The sequence below is a fragment of the Squalius cephalus genome, assembly GCF_949319135.1.
Source record: "Squalius cephalus genome assembly, chromosome: 22".
NCBI classification, from domain to species: domain Eukaryota; kingdom Metazoa; phylum Chordata; class Actinopteri; order Cypriniformes; family Leuciscidae; genus Squalius; species Squalius cephalus.
The window spans coordinates 21,456,953-21,474,061 of record NC_137143.1 but is presented as its reverse complement, the minus strand read 5'-3'; the positions used below and the strand labels follow the sequence as shown (position 1 = coordinate 21,474,061).

Here is a 17,109-nt window from a genome sequence, read left to right as displayed (position 1 = left end):
TTAGATCATCACCTCATGATGGAAATATACTGGAAGGTGAAATGCTGCATTTCATTTCCATGTTCAGTGATGACATTTAAAGGGTTCAATATAAATTAACAACAGTTAGGGTAATGAATATGATACCAGGGATTCAGGGAAGTGCAGAATGTATGGTCAATAAAAGCAGCAGATTATCAACGTACATTATCAAGAGTCTTGGATACCAGATAAATATCATGTATCCACATAAATAGGACAGGAACGGGAGATGTAAAAGGCAATAAATTTAATCTGACTAGAGAGCTTATTACTTTACACGTATAAGGCTCAGCTATAATCAGCCTATTTTGAAAACTAGGTTTATGACTTTTTTATGATATGAAGCACATCATTTTGGGTTTGTTGAATTTTAGTTATTTATTTTATTTTGAAGTTCTGTTTGTCTGTGTTGTAGAGCTGTTCAATGAACTAGCAACTTTTTTTTTTAAGACAAGAAGTTCATGTTTGAAGTAACTGTTTGTAATGGACCCTTTTCACATTTCCAGGTTTATACATATTTTTTTGAATTCCCATTTGTTCCAATAGCAAAAAAAAAAAAAAAATACAAATAGTGTTTCTAAGACTTTTCCAAAAGAAGAAAAATATTGAGTGATTGATTGCTGTGGTCAGAGAAGAGAAATATGTCAAATTTGCTGTCACTCCCTCAGCCATTGTGTTGATAGAAACACCCACACAGCAGTAGTTTTCTGAAATTGAATGCCAAAGAAATTTAACACACACACAAAAACGAAAATATAAAAAAACTTTCCTTGATTTACGATGTTAATAACTGTCTGTAAAAAGGGTCCACTGAAATAATATGTGAAAGTCTCTTTAAGTAATATTACCACAGACTTTCATTTGCTCAAGTTCAAAACAGTCATCCAAGGAAATTCCCTAACCAAGGCAGGAAACAGAAACAGAATAACTGTTCTTCTCCCCTGCTAAAGTTTGCTTCAATTTAGTATTTCAAGTAAAAAACAAAAAACCTTTGCTCAACCAATATTACATTTTGTTACATCCACCAGCTGGAGTGCCCTTAATTTCCACTGGAGGGCACTCCTCCTGTCGTCTTGGCTTTCCCATCATGAACTACACTTCCCATAACCCATTGCCTGGGCTCATTATTATTTGATCACTTCCACCTGTGTGTCAATACCCTTGTTAACTCTGACATAAGCCCTGTTTATTCAGTCACTCATTGCGAAGTCTTGTATTTTTCACATTGCATTTCTGAGGGCTCTCGCTTGTCTCCTTTGTTTTGGTTCTGACTAGTGATGGGAAAACAAGGCTTTCTGAAGCATTTGAGGCTTTCATCAAAGTGTGCCGAAAAACGGTTAATTACTTGAAACTTTTAAAACAATGCGCATTAGTGACATCTGGTGGTCAGACTTGTTTTCTCCACCATATCTAACCATAGACAGTATAAGAAGTGGACAGAGCCATCTCATTGGAACTCAATTGAGACAAGTGAAGCCCATTTTTAGCGATTTTTTAGCACTTCCGTTCCTGACGCGCAGACTCAAACCGACTCAAACTAAGCTTGATAACGTGAGCAACCTGTCTGACAGATGTAAATCTTCTAGTAGCTGTGCGTGCAAACTGCCAACGTTAATCTTGCAGAGACGGCGAGCTTGAGCAAAGAATTCTTTGGCGTGAGTTAGCAGGAGTAAGTATTCTGATTAATTATTTTGTATAGTATTTATTTTAAAATGTAACGCCAGGGCTTCTCCCTTGACGTCCCCCCGATTGCCTGCGAGCTTCTCCTCCTGTCTGTACGGTAATTTCTCTACTGTGCGACAGAGAGTCGAGTGGTTATGACGCAATCGTTAGCCTATTTTTACAAAAACTGTTTCTACGGGGCCATAATGTAACATAGAAGGTAATGGAGCCCTTTATACATTGTCGTGTTTCTTTAGAAATAAATAATGGACAAATGGAGTCTTTAAACGCCTCAGATGTAAAGTTATTCGCTGTCAAAGCGACGCCAAAATGAATGGGAGTCAATGGAATGCTAACACAAGTGAAGTTCTGCTACAAGATGGCGGCACGCGGCCGGCTTCAACTTCCGGTCGATGGATTACCCGCCTGTATCTAACAAATCACTGCAGAGCAGAAAAAGCATGTGACCAAACAAAGCTTCGGAAGTCTGTGACATACAAGAGTGTAATCAATCTGGGATCAATACAGTTCTATCTAATCTGATCTAATCTCTTCTAAATTAATTTGTGCCAATGAGACCACGACACGTCACTCGTGTCATGTGTAGCCTGGTCAATGGATTCACGTATTGATCAATAATATAAAAAACACAAGTGATCATAATTAGGATTGACATGAGTAGAAATCTTTTGGGTGTTCGTTTTTTTTTTTACAGTTTGTTATAGAGAAGTATAGTGTTAAATAATTTAAATAAATAATGCCTTCTCGATAATCATTTCCCTTTTATGCATCAGGTGGGGTTTGAATTTTCTCAAACCAGCTGTTCTGACCTTCGGATACTGCATGACGTTCGAAGCTTCAAACATCATCAATCACGTGGTATTGTCATTTCAATACAAGCATCGGTACAGTGTGTGATACATAGTGGTATGAAAACTGTGTCGGAGCATCGGAGCCCCGATATCAACCGTCCCATCACTAGTTCTGACCGATTTCCTAGGTTCCCCTGTTTGCCTGCTTTCTACCCTGCTGTTTGTTTTGTCTTCCCTGTGGTTTTGACTTCTGCCTGTTACTTGAATTACGATTCTGGATTACCCAATAAAAGCTGCGTTTGGATCCTCAACTTTGTGTGTCAGAGCAGTACGTGACATATTAAAACTTAAGAACATAGACAAACTAAATTGTCCGGCACATTCCTGTTTTGCCAAGTTGGACACATTCCTGTGTCAACATATTGTGTTGATCCTGGAAAAACATTCCTGTCTGAAAATTCAATCCTAACCCTATCCCTTCCCCTAAACCTAACCCTATACCCATAACTTATTCCTAAAATCAAAGGGAAATGATAGGCGAATAACACTGATGTAGAAGCACCTAACCCAGGTTGTAAGCCTAAACTTGACATAAACTGTAAACTTGTCCTTCAATTTTTTTGGAATGTTGTTCCAGGATAAAGAAAGATGTTGATCCAGGAACATGTTGCACTGGGTAAAATCAGGCTTGGCAAATTGTCAGCGTGTTTACGCAGCATTTGAAACATAGGGCAAGTAGCTGGACCTGAGGGAATAGTAGGGCCACTATATGCAGTATGACTCAAGTTCACTTCTCACTGTGGAATCAATGAATGAGCGATATCTTTTGTGATTCCATTTTTAGTTTGTGATTTCACTTAATTAACTTTAACATTATCTGTGGCAGCTTCACATACTCTATAATCAAGCACACCACATTACCAAAACATTCCCAAAAATACCTGTCAGTATGTTATAAATACAACTATTTGTAACAGAAAGGCAAACTTATAGCATGTTAAAGGGTAACTCTCGCCAAAATGCAACCTAGGGTCATTTTGTTAATCTACCCGAGGCAAACTTTCGTTTAAAAGCATAATTAGAATGGAAACGACACTTTTAACTCTGTTAAACACAATACTAAAAAGAAAGATTTTGAACAACTCACTGTAACGTTAGCTGTGTCCGCCCCCAAGTATCGTACCAGAAGCTCAAAATTATCGTATTTGGAAGAAAATTATCGTACACGAGTCAACGACATGAAAATGACAGACATTCCAACCTGCACAAAGTCATTTCTGGGAGTTAAGAAATCTCCAACGGGGGGGTTGGGGGGGGGGGGGGGGGGGAGTTTCGGTTTCGGGAGTATAGATAAAAGCCCGCCCGCACTTACAATTGATTGGTTGGGTCCATACATGCGCTTCGTGAGGCACACACACGCAAGGTCTCTCGCTCCCTCTCTCTACACGTTCTTCCCCCGGTAGACGTAGAATCCACGACTAGATCAATGAAAACTCCTATTACAACGACCATCATTTGAAGTGTCACACAGTTCTGAAATTAGCGTACATTATAGGATTTTTTCCATTATTGATCGTACATCGTACAGAGGTCAAAATTATCGTAGCCTACAAATACGATAATTATCGTACATCTGGCAACACTGTAAAGATGGAAAGCTACTATAAATTCACGGATAATTTGTTGTTTTGTCGTTAGTGAAAATCAGTATTGACCTTGTATTTGAAAAAGGATCCTCATATAGGAAACAATACTAAGATTCAGAGTCAGTTCATTCACATTCTGATTTTGACTGTCAAAATGCCGGTGGACACAGCAGTGAGTTGTTCAAAATCTTACTTTTTAGTAAACTCTATGTTTAATGTTGTGTCGAGCCTTCTTAGTGTTTTAAAAAGAGCGATTTTTGATGCTATCATAGAAGTGCCCCCAGCACTCCCATTCAAAAGCCAATTTGACGGAAAACGAAAATACAGTCAAACTTAAAAGTGGCGTTTCCATTCTAATTATGCTTTTAAACGAAAGTTTACCTCGGGTAGATTAACAAAAAGACCCTAGGTTGCATTTTGGCGAGAGTTAGGCTACCCTTTAAGTGTAAACAGTCATAAATAAACCAAGATTTGTTATTGAGATCATGAAGATGTGGAGTATCAGTGTAGAATTTCAAATGGAAAATGACTAATTAACTGACTTTTTCTTGCCCCAAATTGCAGATATTCTGCTTGGACTGCTGAATTCTGTCTTGATTGTTAACAAAACATATAAGTTTGTCATAGTTTGCCTATAAGTTAATCATAAGTGATGATTAAACATCTGGCATGTCATGAAACACTGATTGAATAATGTGCTTTGTATTGATCCCACATCATGCATTCTGTTTTGAATGCAAGATGATGTAATCAAATGTACCCAGAATCTCTTTTGATGGTTGCATGCTGTTTATTCATGAGGTTTATTTTTTTCCAGTTTAAAGTGCATTGTTACTCATGCCAGTCATATTAACAGATTTAGTTATTCAAAAAGAGGCAATAAAAACAAAACAAGCATTATAAAATACACTCAAATGGAAAGATAAAGCACAAGAAATTATACTCAGTCTACACTAATTTCCTTTATATGAAAGAAGAGTCATGTTTAGTTTGGATTCATTCATGTGCTCAAGCAGTTTTGCAGTGTCCTGTTTCACTGTGCATAGATGTTTTTTCTCATTAGTGATCCCTTAGTGTTTAGGCCAGCCACAGCATTTACAGCTGTCATCAAACACAGTGCCTGGGCCACAGTTATCCGTGTAAGTATTGCCTCCAGCACAGTTATAATATTTGTTGGAATCTTCAGGGTTAGGATAGAGTCCATCTGGCTTCCCGTTACAGAATCCTGGTCCTGGAGCATGAGTGGTGGTGGTGGTAGTTGTGGTGGTTTTTGTGGTTGTTTGTCCAGGTTTAAGGGTGGTGGTTGGAGGCAGAGGTGGCAATTCTTAAAAAGATAAAATAAAGCTATGTTAGCATTAGCTATAGGGAACAAGCACTGATTTGGGGGTCTCCCACTTGCACCTTCTTGTGTCACATACAGGTCAAAGTTTGATTTTCTTATACATTTGAACCCTTCTGAAGTGATACTTCTAACGAAATACAACTAGGTGTCATTGCCCTCTTTGTCTTAGTATGCCTGTGAAGTTTGGTTGCGCCACCCCCTACTGGCTAGAAAAAGCAAAATAATTTATAAACTTGCTAATAACATTCAAAAAATTTGGAAAATTCAAGGAATCTAAAAGATTCATTGACTCACGTGATAACTAAAGAGTACAATGTTGTCAATTTTTTACCAAGGTCAGCCGTAATACTTGTCTGCCATTTTTGCATTTTACCACAGACTCAACGATTTGGCTAAAGTAATAAAAGCATATCACCTCTTGACACGCAATGCTCATTAATGTCAGTTTCAACAGATCCCCCCAATTTAATGTTTTGTAAAGACAAATTCCTACCAATATCCAGAAGATTGCGCAGATGGCCCATGAGAGGATGGTTCCCCTGATTACAGAACTGTCCAGCAAAGTCATCCAGATCAAGCGCCCACACGAAGGCTCCACCAAATTTCTTGTCTTTTAGATAACGGACCTATAAAATAAGAGGAAAAAAAGTGAGTTGTTAGTCAGTTGCTGGCAAACGGTTACAACGAAATCCAACTCCAGTCAAAACTCAAAAGTACCTTAGTTTCGAAACTCTCCTTGGTGTCAAATCCAACCCACTCGCCGTTCTTTGTGGCATAGGGCACCTTCTGATCCTCAATCCACTGGATTGTTGTTCCCTCTAGGAAGCCACAGATCTATAAAGACATTGACATATTAATTGACAGAATTAGATGTTGAGATTGTTCAAAAGACACTTGAATATGAATGAATATATTCCATTTCCAAATCTCCCACCTCATAGTAAGACCAGAATCCAGCCTCGCGAGTGTAGGTTCCAGCTGAAGCAGGTCCACTAGCTGGGGCTCCAACCTCAGTATCTGTAGATGTCAGACGGAATGTGCGGCCGTATGTTGCGAAACCCATTCTGAGTTTCTCCACAGGGGTACCGTTGTCCCTCCAATAGGTCATAGCGTAATCCTGAAAGGAGTAGAGTCATCATTTTAAAATGGAGGAATTAAAAAAAAAAATTGTTATTTGTTTTCACCTTCTTTGTGTCACTGTAGATCAGTTCTTACGGTATTGAAGTAGACCAGGTCTCCCTCGTCCTTTGAGCCTTGGTACAGGGGGCTGTTGTGTCCTGTGAATCTTTCCCAAGTTCCATGGAAGTCATAAGTCATCACATTGACGAAGTCCAGGTATCTGGAAAAAAAATGTGGAGTGGTTTAAAACATCTCATGCTACTACATACTTTCAGATCAGTGCTCTGCCAATTTGCAAATGTCATGATTCAATGTTGTCATACTTACTTGGCAACCTCAGCGATTTCAAATCCAGCATCAATTGTTTCTTTACCAGCTGGAACAGCAGCAGACAGCACCAGTCTCCGTTTGCCAGTAGCTTTGCCCTCGGCCTCATAAGCCTCAAGAAGTTCCTGTGAAGACCAACATAGATAAATAAACATAAGTACATAAGAGATTAAATAAATAAAGTGCAGCACCATATTTGCTTAAAAAGACACTGGGTTATAATCAGACCCACCTTGCACAGCAGTGTGAATCTTTGTTTGTCTTCAGGCGGACTTCCTCTTGATCCAGGGTATTCCCAGTCCAAGTCCATACCATCAAACCCATAAGTCCTCAGGAATTTGATGGAAGACTGAATGAATTTCTGACGGTTTGCTGCATTGGACACCATGATGGAGAACCTAAGATGAATTTAAGGAATAATGTTTTTGCATTTCATTGGACCTATTTAACAAGATAAAACAAAACTTCATCATTTTTACAGAATACTTACTGTGATGAACCAAAGTTCCATCCACCAACAGCCAAGAGAGTTACAAGATGTGGATTTCTGTGTGGATAATGGAGATATTTCAGAATTTCATGATATTTATATTTTTTTTTTTTTTTTTTTTGGTATCTCACAGCAAATGATTGTAGAATTTCAGCATCTGAAAAGCATTAAACGTGATATTTCAACTAATACCTGTTCTTGAGTTCATTGAAGGCTTTGTAGAGAGTCTCATCGTTCCACTCATATGTGATGAGCTCGTTGGCATGGTTGATCATTGCGAAAGCATAGAAAAGGTGAGTACAAAGGAAAGGGTCGACATTTGCAGGTGTATACTTTCCAATTCCAGGTCTGTACTGGGACCAGTTGGTGAAGTAGCAGCCCATTTCCATGGAGAAGGCTGGTTATGGATACACAAAGAAGCTCATTTACGCATTGAAATTTTCACTACAGTGATAATCGCCTTTCTGATGTCAACATATAAGTGATTAATAGTTCATTAAAATCAATGTGATTTGATTACATGACTCACCAACATGGCAGAACACCAAGCCCAAACCTAGAATATGCAATGATATTGTGTAAATGACAAATATAAAAGAATTAATAAAACTCATTCAATGCATTTTGACATATTACCTGCTACAAGTGTAAGCTTCCCCATTTTGATGTCTGATTTTTCTGTAGGTAACAAAGAATAGTTTTAATAATTACATTTAATCTAATAGCAGAAATAAAGACATTAAGCTGAATGACATTCTGACATACCTGGGGTACCTCAAGCTAGAAAAATGTGACAGAAAACTTCAGGACCCCTGGGTTTTTATAGCAATTGGGTGTTGTCTATAGGCCATATAGGATGATTTATCAGGATGGTCTAAGATATGGTATCGCTTGTAAACTATGGACTGAAATGACAATAAAATATGTAACTAAAATACCTTTGGCCTTTTCAGCACAATTTGTGTGAAGCTAAAATCATAGATAGATGAAAAAATGGGACTGATGCAATAAAATTAATGCAACAAATGGGTATGTCTGTTAAACTACTGTGGATTTAACAGGAGATATTAACTTCTACATAATAAAGAAAATTCTGCTGAGTCATTATGCAAAATGTATAAGAGGAAATGACAATGTGTAATAAATAAAAAGGGAAATAACAATACATTTACATTTACAGAGACAATACATTTAGTAGATAATACATAAATTATATAGTAGTAATTTTTATCCTGATCAAAAATGCTACTTTAGCAGTGATTTCAAATAGGTATAAATATTTGGTATCTAAATTAAAGGTTTCCGTGTGGTTTGCAAATCAAACTTTTATGGGGTCAATATTCACAGAGGCTTATATAAGAAATTTATCTTTAAAATGATAATTTCTTATATAAGACTGTGGTGCTATCAGAACCCCATAATAAACGGTTGTGATGCTTTCAAGCTTATCGCTCCAAAATTGGTATAATAACTTGTATTCCCCTTTTGTTTTGGAAACCAAAAGCAAACAACAGACATGAATTGTGCTTATCATTAAACTTTGGCAGTGTCAGATTTGTCCTCATTTTTGTGCATTAACGGTGTAGAATATTATCAAATTAAAAATATAAATATGCCATATAAATACATAGTAAAATGTTTATAATACGAGCTGCTGTGGAGATGTTGAAAGAGAAAATCTGTGTTGATTGCTTATATCTTATCACTGGTACATTGCCATGTGATGTACAGTAATCAGTGTGAAAAGATGAAAGAACATTAAGAAAAAACATTATGGAAGATCAAAAATATGGGCCAAGAACAAACTGATTTCAAACTTTGAAATCTTACATACATTCAGTTCAAAATGTAGGGTTAATAAGATTTTTTAAAAGAAATTCATAATTTTATATTGCAAGGATGCATTAAATTGATCAAAAGTTAAAAACATTTTTAAACAATTTAAATCATTAGAAAGTCCTAAAAAAATGTATCAGAGTTTCCACAAAAACATTAAGGAGCATTTTCAATATTTCAATATATATAGCAATTTAAGAAAAAACATTATGGAAGATCAAAAATATGGGCCAAGAACAAATTATGACTGATTTCAAACTTTGAAATCTTACATACATTCAGTTCAAAATGTAGGGTTAATAAGATTTTTTAAAAGAAATTAATACTTTTATATTGCAAGGATGCATTAAATTGATCAAAAGTTAAAAACATTTTTAAACAATTTAAATCATCAGATAATCCTAAAAAAATAAATAAATAAAAACACTAAGGAGCATTTTCAATATTTCAATATATATGATTTCTGGAGAATCATGTGACAGAAGACTGGAGTAATGGCTGCTGAAACCTTTGCCATCACAAAAATAAATGACATTTTCAAATATATTACAATAGAAATTATTTCACAATATTACCGTTTGTGTATTTTGGAATAAATAAATTATCTTTTGGTGAGCATAAGTGATTTTAAAAGACAAACTTTTGAATGGCATAGTGTAAGTTTAAATACATGATTATGGTAACACTTTACAAAAGGTTTCATTTGTTAACACAAGTTAACTACATGAGTTAACATGAATTAACATGAAGGAAGAATGATCAAATACTTCTACAGAATTTTTTTATGTTAATCTCAACATTTACTACTACTATTTTTTAAGATTAAAAGTATCTGTTAAAATAATTAATGCACTGTGAACTAACATGAACAGGAAAAATGTTTAATTAAAGGTTAATTAATGCAGTACAAATATACGGCTCATTATAAGTTTACGTTAGTTAATGCATCAACAAACGAAACCTTATTGTAAAGTATTACCATGATGATTAATCACGCAATTATTTCACTAACATTACAAATTAGCCTAAATGCATTGATAACTTAAAATGCATGAATGAAATGAATAATCTTTATTAAACAATATATTTTGCCACTGAAATAATGACCAAAGAACACTTAACTGCATGAGAATTTCAGATAGTGTTAATAAGGTATCTAATCTTGGGTCAAATCAAGTGTCATATATCTGCAGGTAGTTTATTAGCTCAGCTGTCCTTATGTTTGTGTCATATTATCAGAACAGTCTTTATGACCTGGCAGGCATTTGTAATAATAAGTAACTTTGGTGAGCAGAATTGTGTCAGAGGGCACTGTTCATTACTGTACATTATATTCCTTAGGATTCAGATTGAACATTACTGTATGCAATGCAATACACAAATTGATAATGACCTATTCTCATCGATTAAGATTATTAGTGGAGAAACTTAAATGGTCAAAAACTGGTTGAAGATGTGCTTGATGGATGGTGCACATAATATGAATGATGGCATTTCTGTCCTTCATACCTGTCCTGTCTATAAAACTCCATATTTGTGAAACTTCACACTTTCATAAAGCTATTCATTCATAAGGTCTGTCACCATTTGACTTTCAGATGATCAGTTTAAGGAAGACTTAAGTCAGATTGCTATAAATATTTTATTGAAAGTGAAAGTGAAAAAGAGGACATTGTTTTGCTGAACAACAACAAGAGGAAACTAGACTGTATTGAACAGGACATTATGACTTGTTAAATTTGAGGAAAAATATGACTCTTTATGACTCTTTTTCCCCCCCAAATAATGAGCATTGGATAGTTGGAAGAAGAGGTACATAACAACAATAGGAGACTCCTGGACAGCTTTATTGAACAAGAAGAGCAGATCTGAACTTGAGCTCAAGGCCAATCACAACATTTACAGTTGTCAACAAAGACCAGACCGGGCTGGCATTTCTGCAGGTATGTGTTTCCACGGAAACAGTGGAAGTAAGTGGTCTGGTCAGCAGGGTTGGGGTACAGGCCATCTGGTTTACCAACACAGAAAGAGGCGATGGGGTCAGCGGTCGTGGTGGGACGTGGTGTAGTGGTGGGCTTGGGTGGGAAACCTTTGAAAAGACATTCAACATCACATTAAAACATATAACAGAAGACAGAATAAATGTAATGGTCTTTATAGTCTAAAGTTTTTACCTAGTGAGTTGCGCAAATGGTTGACAAGAGGGTAAGCTCCGTTGTAGCAGAAACGGCCAGAAAAATCATCCAAATCCAAGGTCCACACTGAAGCTCCGCCCAAGTTTAAGGAGTTAAGGTACTGTACCTGTTAAAGCAAATATTAAGGAAAGTTTGTCAGAAGTTTGGCAAACATTTCATTGCCTTAAATTCTGGAAAACAGTAGTTGATTTACCTTAGCAGTAAAGCTTTCACTGTTGTCAAATCCGACCCAGGCCTTTCCTTGAACTGCATAGGGCACCATCTGCTCATCAATCCATTCAATAGTGACACTTGATTCCATGGGGCAAATCTGTACACCAAACAACACTCATTGATTTTTCTCTTTCAAAGTTTACATAGATTAGGCCTATCACTGTGTGTTTTGAGTGGTAAATGACCAACTACCGAGAGCATAAAATATTTACAACTCAAGACACATTTGGAAACTAAACACCAGTTACTTTTTCTATTTCTGCAACATCAGTGAAAATAGTTTAAAAAACAACAGCACAGTCGCTGAGTAACAAAGTAATGGTGTTCCTGAATGAATCGTGTTTTTGAACGAACTGGTTGAGAGAATGATTCAATGACTTACTCATAAATACAATCACTTGTTTTGTTACAAAGTTAATCAGTGTTTTTAAACAAACTGAATGAATGATTCAATGACTCATCTATAAAAACTATTTAGAATGGTCACTTGTCGCCACCTACTGGCATATCAATGCAACCTGCAGCAAGAGTCGCTAATTTAACCATTTGACTTTCATAGTAGTTATTCACTTACAAATAAATATATTATTTGTATGCAAAATAATATACAACATATTTAGTTCACAAATTGGTCATGATTTAAGTGCCATTTGATGTTTTCTGAAGTAAACCCAGTTGAGAACACTTGTTTTAAATCAAAGTTAAAAGTAGCGTGTTGAAACCTCATAATAGGACCAGAAGCCTTCTTCACGTGTGTAGGGTCCGGCATCAGCGGGGCCTTTGGCTGGGGCTCCGAGACCTGTTTGTGAGGTGGAGAGCAAGAATGTGCGTCCATATGTGGGGAAGCCAAGAAGCAGCCTGTCAGCGGGGGCTCCACTGCTGAGCCATAAAGCCACAGAGGAGTTCTAAGTAAGAGAGAAAGGGATGTGCTAAGAGATCTCAGATTACATATGACGGATTGATGGATTTTGAATTTATGGGTTTTGAGCTTACGATATTGTGGTCAATGACGTTTGCGCTGTCAATGGAGCTGCGGAAAAGGGGACTGTTGTGCCCTGTCAAGGAATCCCAGTGACCATGGTAGTCATAAGACATGATGGTCAAAAAGTCCATCAAACTATAATGATAGAAAGAAGGAGAAAGTAAAAAAAAAAACTTTCATGGATACACATTATTGTAGCTTGATGAAACTACTAAACATACCCTGAAATTTCAGCAACCTCATAAGCTTTATTAACAGTGGACTTGATGCCGGACACTTTGCAAGAGAGCAACAGAGGAGTTTTCTTCGTGTCTATGGCCTCCTTTTCAATAGCGTTTCTCAGTTCCTGAGAATTTTCACACAACAGGAACATGGTCAGACCTAAAGTCATTTGCTTTATCAATGAAAATGAAAGTGCATCATATTGACATTCTAGCCTTCTGACCTTGAGCAGTGTAGTAAACCTCTGCTTGTCGTCTGGTGGGCTGCCGTTGTGACCAGGGTACTGCCAGTCAATGTCAATACCGTCAAATTCATGGAGACGCAGGAACAACAATGCAGAACGGATGAAAGTCTCGCGGGTCTCTGGTGTGGACACCACTCCAATGTATCTTAAGTGCCAAAAGAGACATGTTTAAGTAATTCTTGTTTAATGTTTTGGGTTGGCAGCTGGGGATTTATGATTTAACTTAAAAAACAAATGTCATTTATTAAAAAAATATATACATTTTTTATATTATAGTGTCATGTTATGTCACAGAAATATTGTGCCCCACTTACGGACTGACGCCATTGACCAATCCTCCAACAGACAGCAAGGTCTTCAATGCAGGATTTCTATAAAAAAAAAAAAAATTCAAACAATATGAAATCGATCAGTTCAACTGTTCAATAGCAGTCTCAAAAATAGATCACAAAAGGGTATGAATTCATTTGTGCAAATATGTTTTTTAATGCATTGTGTATATTGCTTACACTTTTTTCAGGTCATTCAGTGACTTGTACAGCACCTCATCATTCCATTCGACGGTCGTGATTTCATTACTGTTGCTGATGCTTGCCAGAGCATAGACCACATGAGTGCAGAGGAACGGATCAATGTTGTCTGGCAAGAACTTCCCATTGCCAGGTCTGTACTGAGACCAGTTGGTCATGTAGCACACCAGTTTCGTAGAGGCCACTATCAGAAATTATGATATTATTAACAGCTCACAGCTTATTTTGTCATATTTTGTCTATACTCATCATCCAGGAATATTATTATAGATCCATATTATGGATCCTTATTGGTTATATATTTTACAAAAATAAATGATTGAAGGTTCTTACCAATCTGCACTGTAAGCAAGATGCCCAGTCCTATACAAAAGACAACACGATTACACATAAAAAATAAACTAACTTACTTACAGTAAATACATATCTTTACTATGGAACATACCTGCTAAAAGAGTTAATTTGGCCATTTTGGTCTTGATCCAAACCAGTATTCTTCAGAAACAGACCTGTAAAAATAATAAATGAAATTGCATTAGCAATTTCACCAGCATGCCAAGTTTTGCCATAGTCATGAAAAGTAGTGTGTGCGTATAAATATATTTTATAAAGAAAAGAATGAGACATAGGAAAGCTGGTCTCTTTACCTGTGTCAGCTGCACTGAGAATGAGCACTTTGGTGAAAATCTGTTCATGATCATGTATACTTATATATTATTAATAGTTCCAAAGTACAGGTGATAAGTGCTAACTTCACCACAGTTGGGCAATAAAATTAATAATGAGTAATATAGCACGTTAAGGTAAGGTGGTATTATCTTTGAGGTTGTTATTGGCTAATAGACAGAATTAGTATCATAAAATGTAATCCCTCAATTACAGTCACATTACATAAACATGTGAATGTAAAGATGTGACCAATTTTGTTTCTTATATTAAGATTGAATAGGCAGAACACTAATATTAGAAAAAAAGCAGGCTCATCTAGGAATCTGTGCATGGTGATACAATTTTTTATTCATATTTCATGGCATTGTGCTTTATGTATGATTAATATGACCCTGTTTCATAAACATGGTAGTCAACTGTGTATGTGTGTATGCATGTGTGCACTATTGCCAATCACTAAAAACCGAACAAAGTTTCTTTAACAAATACAGTCAAAATGTTTTTTTTATTGAAGAATATTTACAAGTGCTGCATTATTCACATTCAGTCCACAGTGGACAGGCTCAACCTTTACAACAACTGGGGTACATGGTAGTTCGAAGAGACAACATGACATCACAACCTGAGTGACCTTCAGAGTGAAACTACTAGCGTGTCATTCGACTCATGTAAGCGCACATACAGCCATTTCGGAAATTGTTTGTTGAGTTGTGAGCGACAAAGCCCTGATTCAACACAAGAGGGCAAACTACACAATGTGAAACAGCAATTACTTCAGAAATTAAGGAAATGATGAGAGAAAAGAAAGTCGTGGAATTGTACATAGTGCACTCATAATGCAATTAAAAACCACTTGAAAGAGAAGTACAAAACAGATGCAAGGACAAGAGAACACTTTTGGATTCATAGTCCTAATATGACTTTTGAGTGATTCTACATTCAGAAAGTGTTACATTTACCCGACTGCTACTAGGGTTTGGGACTAGAACCACTAAAGAGCTACTGATGAGGCTGCTAAGTGTCACAGCTTTTGGCTAAAAGTGTTTTAAATTCCAGTGAGTGATCCATGAATTAATATACAGTTAAAATCCCATAAAGAAGGTGCTAGAGAAGCTGTAAAAAACGAATTAAGGAGCTCAAACTTTCAAGCAATCCTCAGATGCAGAAAATGGCAATATTTACAATAACAACTTGATGTGTTAAATAGAAAATGAAATAAATACATTAAATAGAAAATATATAATTACAAGAAATATCACCTTGTTGAACAGGCACTAATAAAACACAAAATTAAAACATAAAATCAGACATTTTACCTTCTTGATTTCTGTGTCAGACTGAAATTAGATGCAACAACTTTAAAGAACTGTAGAATTACACGGAATGATTTTAATACTGTTAGATTTGACCTGCGACACTGAAAGTGCATTTCAGTTTGTACTTGTACATGCCACAGTATTGAAAGAATTTTTAGATTAGTCTTAAAAAAAATTATGTTAACATGAAAAAACATGTGTATCTCGCAGGCAGAGCTGGATTACGGACCAGGCAAGTGTCCTGGGACGTCAGACTGTCAGGGGCCTCCAAACAATTTAAAAAGACCCGAGACACTAGTACCCACAGAATCTAATGTTAGCCACATGTTTTCTAATTCTTTAAGCCAAATGGAACCTTGTCACTTAAAGTATGATCAGAATTCCACCATTAGTGGCAGCCTCCAAGAAGAAAACCTCCTTATAATAAATTATGATATTATAGGATAATAATTAACTTGTTTGTCCATGAATGTTATCTTCAGTATTGATCAATGTCCAGCGTCTCGCTCTTGTACCGTGTCAAGAAAGAAAGTAACAGCCCATGGACGTCATGTTTATGTAAGCCTTGAGAAAAAAGACAAAGCATAAAGGCAATAATAATAACGAGTGAGATAACAGAGCGATAACATTGGCAAAACAAGCCCACTTTAACAACCACACAAAAATCAGCTTCTGTTGTACCGCTGCGTTCATGAAACCTTTCATCTAGAACACTGAGGGAAAGGCAGAAAGCTACAATCATTCAACACAGATACAAAAGACTTAATAAAAATCGTGATCCGCCCTTGCTTCCGATTACATAGTCACAAAAAAATTAAAAGAACAAATAAAAAAGGTAAACACTCATTTGGATCATTTTGCAGTCCACATGCTGCCATGAAGTAGCAACAAAGTATTAAAAAAGGTTGTTCTATCCAGTATGGAATGTCACCAATACATCTATGTGTATTTACATCTACAAGGAAATCAACAAGTCAGAGCTGTTGTTGAATTTTAGAAACTACAACCAAATGTTGACATGACCACCAGTCAAGTTTGAGTTTCCATAAGGCAAGCGTCTAAAATGATAACACAATCAAAAAGTCTCCCACAACAACTCTCTTTGTATTCCACAATGACCAGTCATCCTTGTAAAAAAGCCTTTTTATACAAAAGAATCTTCCACCTCTCACACTTCCAAAACTTTGCACCACACGCAACCAATCTGACGTGAGGAAAACCTGCTCCATTCTCTGCGATATTAATAAGAAATGCCTTATCATCGGCTAACGTCACAGTCCTGACGAGCAAATGAGAACGAGTGCAGTGACCACAAGAACAGATGTGCAGAGGGGTCCTGAAGTGCCAGCGCTGTCCTGGACCATCATTCCAGTGCCTGTGGATCAAACACACCGACTTTCAGAAACATATTTAGTATTTAAACACTAGTTCTTGAGTTCCTTTACTAAAACCAGTGCTCCTAACTACTCTTCATACCACATAC

General features: G+C 36.5%; 2 protein-coding genes across 2 annotated transcripts in view; both read right to left on the bottom strand.

Moving 5' to 3' along the window:
* Positions 1–4,921: 4,921 nt before the first annotated feature.
* Positions 4,922–14,320, bottom strand: LOC307150581 (putative chitinase 10). The gene is made up of 24 exons (XM_079857932.1): positions 14,289–14,320; positions 14,087–14,150; positions 13,975–14,004; positions 13,621–13,825; positions 13,426–13,482; positions 13,091–13,256; positions 12,867–12,991; positions 12,657–12,780; positions 12,386–12,568; positions 11,644–11,760; positions 11,430–11,556; positions 11,138–11,344; positions 8,185–8,193; positions 8,056–8,097; positions 7,949–7,975; positions 7,612–7,816; positions 7,420–7,476; positions 7,162–7,327; positions 6,930–7,054; positions 6,699–6,822; positions 6,418–6,600; positions 6,201–6,317; positions 5,977–6,109; positions 4,922–5,465 (listed from the first exon to the last, which is right to left on the bottom strand). The coding sequence occupies exons 2-24, from the start codon at positions 14,109–14,111 to the stop codon at positions 5,212–5,214; spliced, it is 2,808 nt and encodes a 935-aa protein (XP_079714058.1). The 5' UTR covers positions 14,112–14,150; positions 14,289–14,320; the 3' UTR covers positions 4,922–5,211.
* A 463-nt stretch (positions 14,321–14,783) lies between these two features.
* Positions 14,784–17,109, bottom strand: part of cntn2 (contactin 2) — a 29,181-nt gene continuing 26,855 nt past the window's right edge. Inside the window, exon 23 of the mRNA XM_079857163.1 lies at positions 14,784–17,001. Within this exon, the coding sequence (XP_079713289.1) occupies positions 16,898–17,001 (104 nt within the window). The 3' untranslated portion in view covers positions 14,784–16,897. The remainder of the gene's footprint in view (positions 17,002–17,109) is intronic.

Bases quoted from the DNA above. Each gene is read 5' to 3' on its own strand.
- LOC307150581 (XM_079857932.1), bottom strand. From the start codon at position 14,111: ATGGCCAAATTAACTCTTTTAGCAG. The intron at 13,826-13,974 runs GTAAGAACCTTC...AATTTCTGATAG, and splicing joins CTTGCTTACAGTGCAGATTG to TGGCCTCTACGAAACTGGTG. The intron at 5,466-5,976 runs GTAGGAATTTGT...TATCTTTTTAAG, and splicing joins GCGCAATCTTCTGGATATTG to AATTGCCACCTCTGCCTCCA.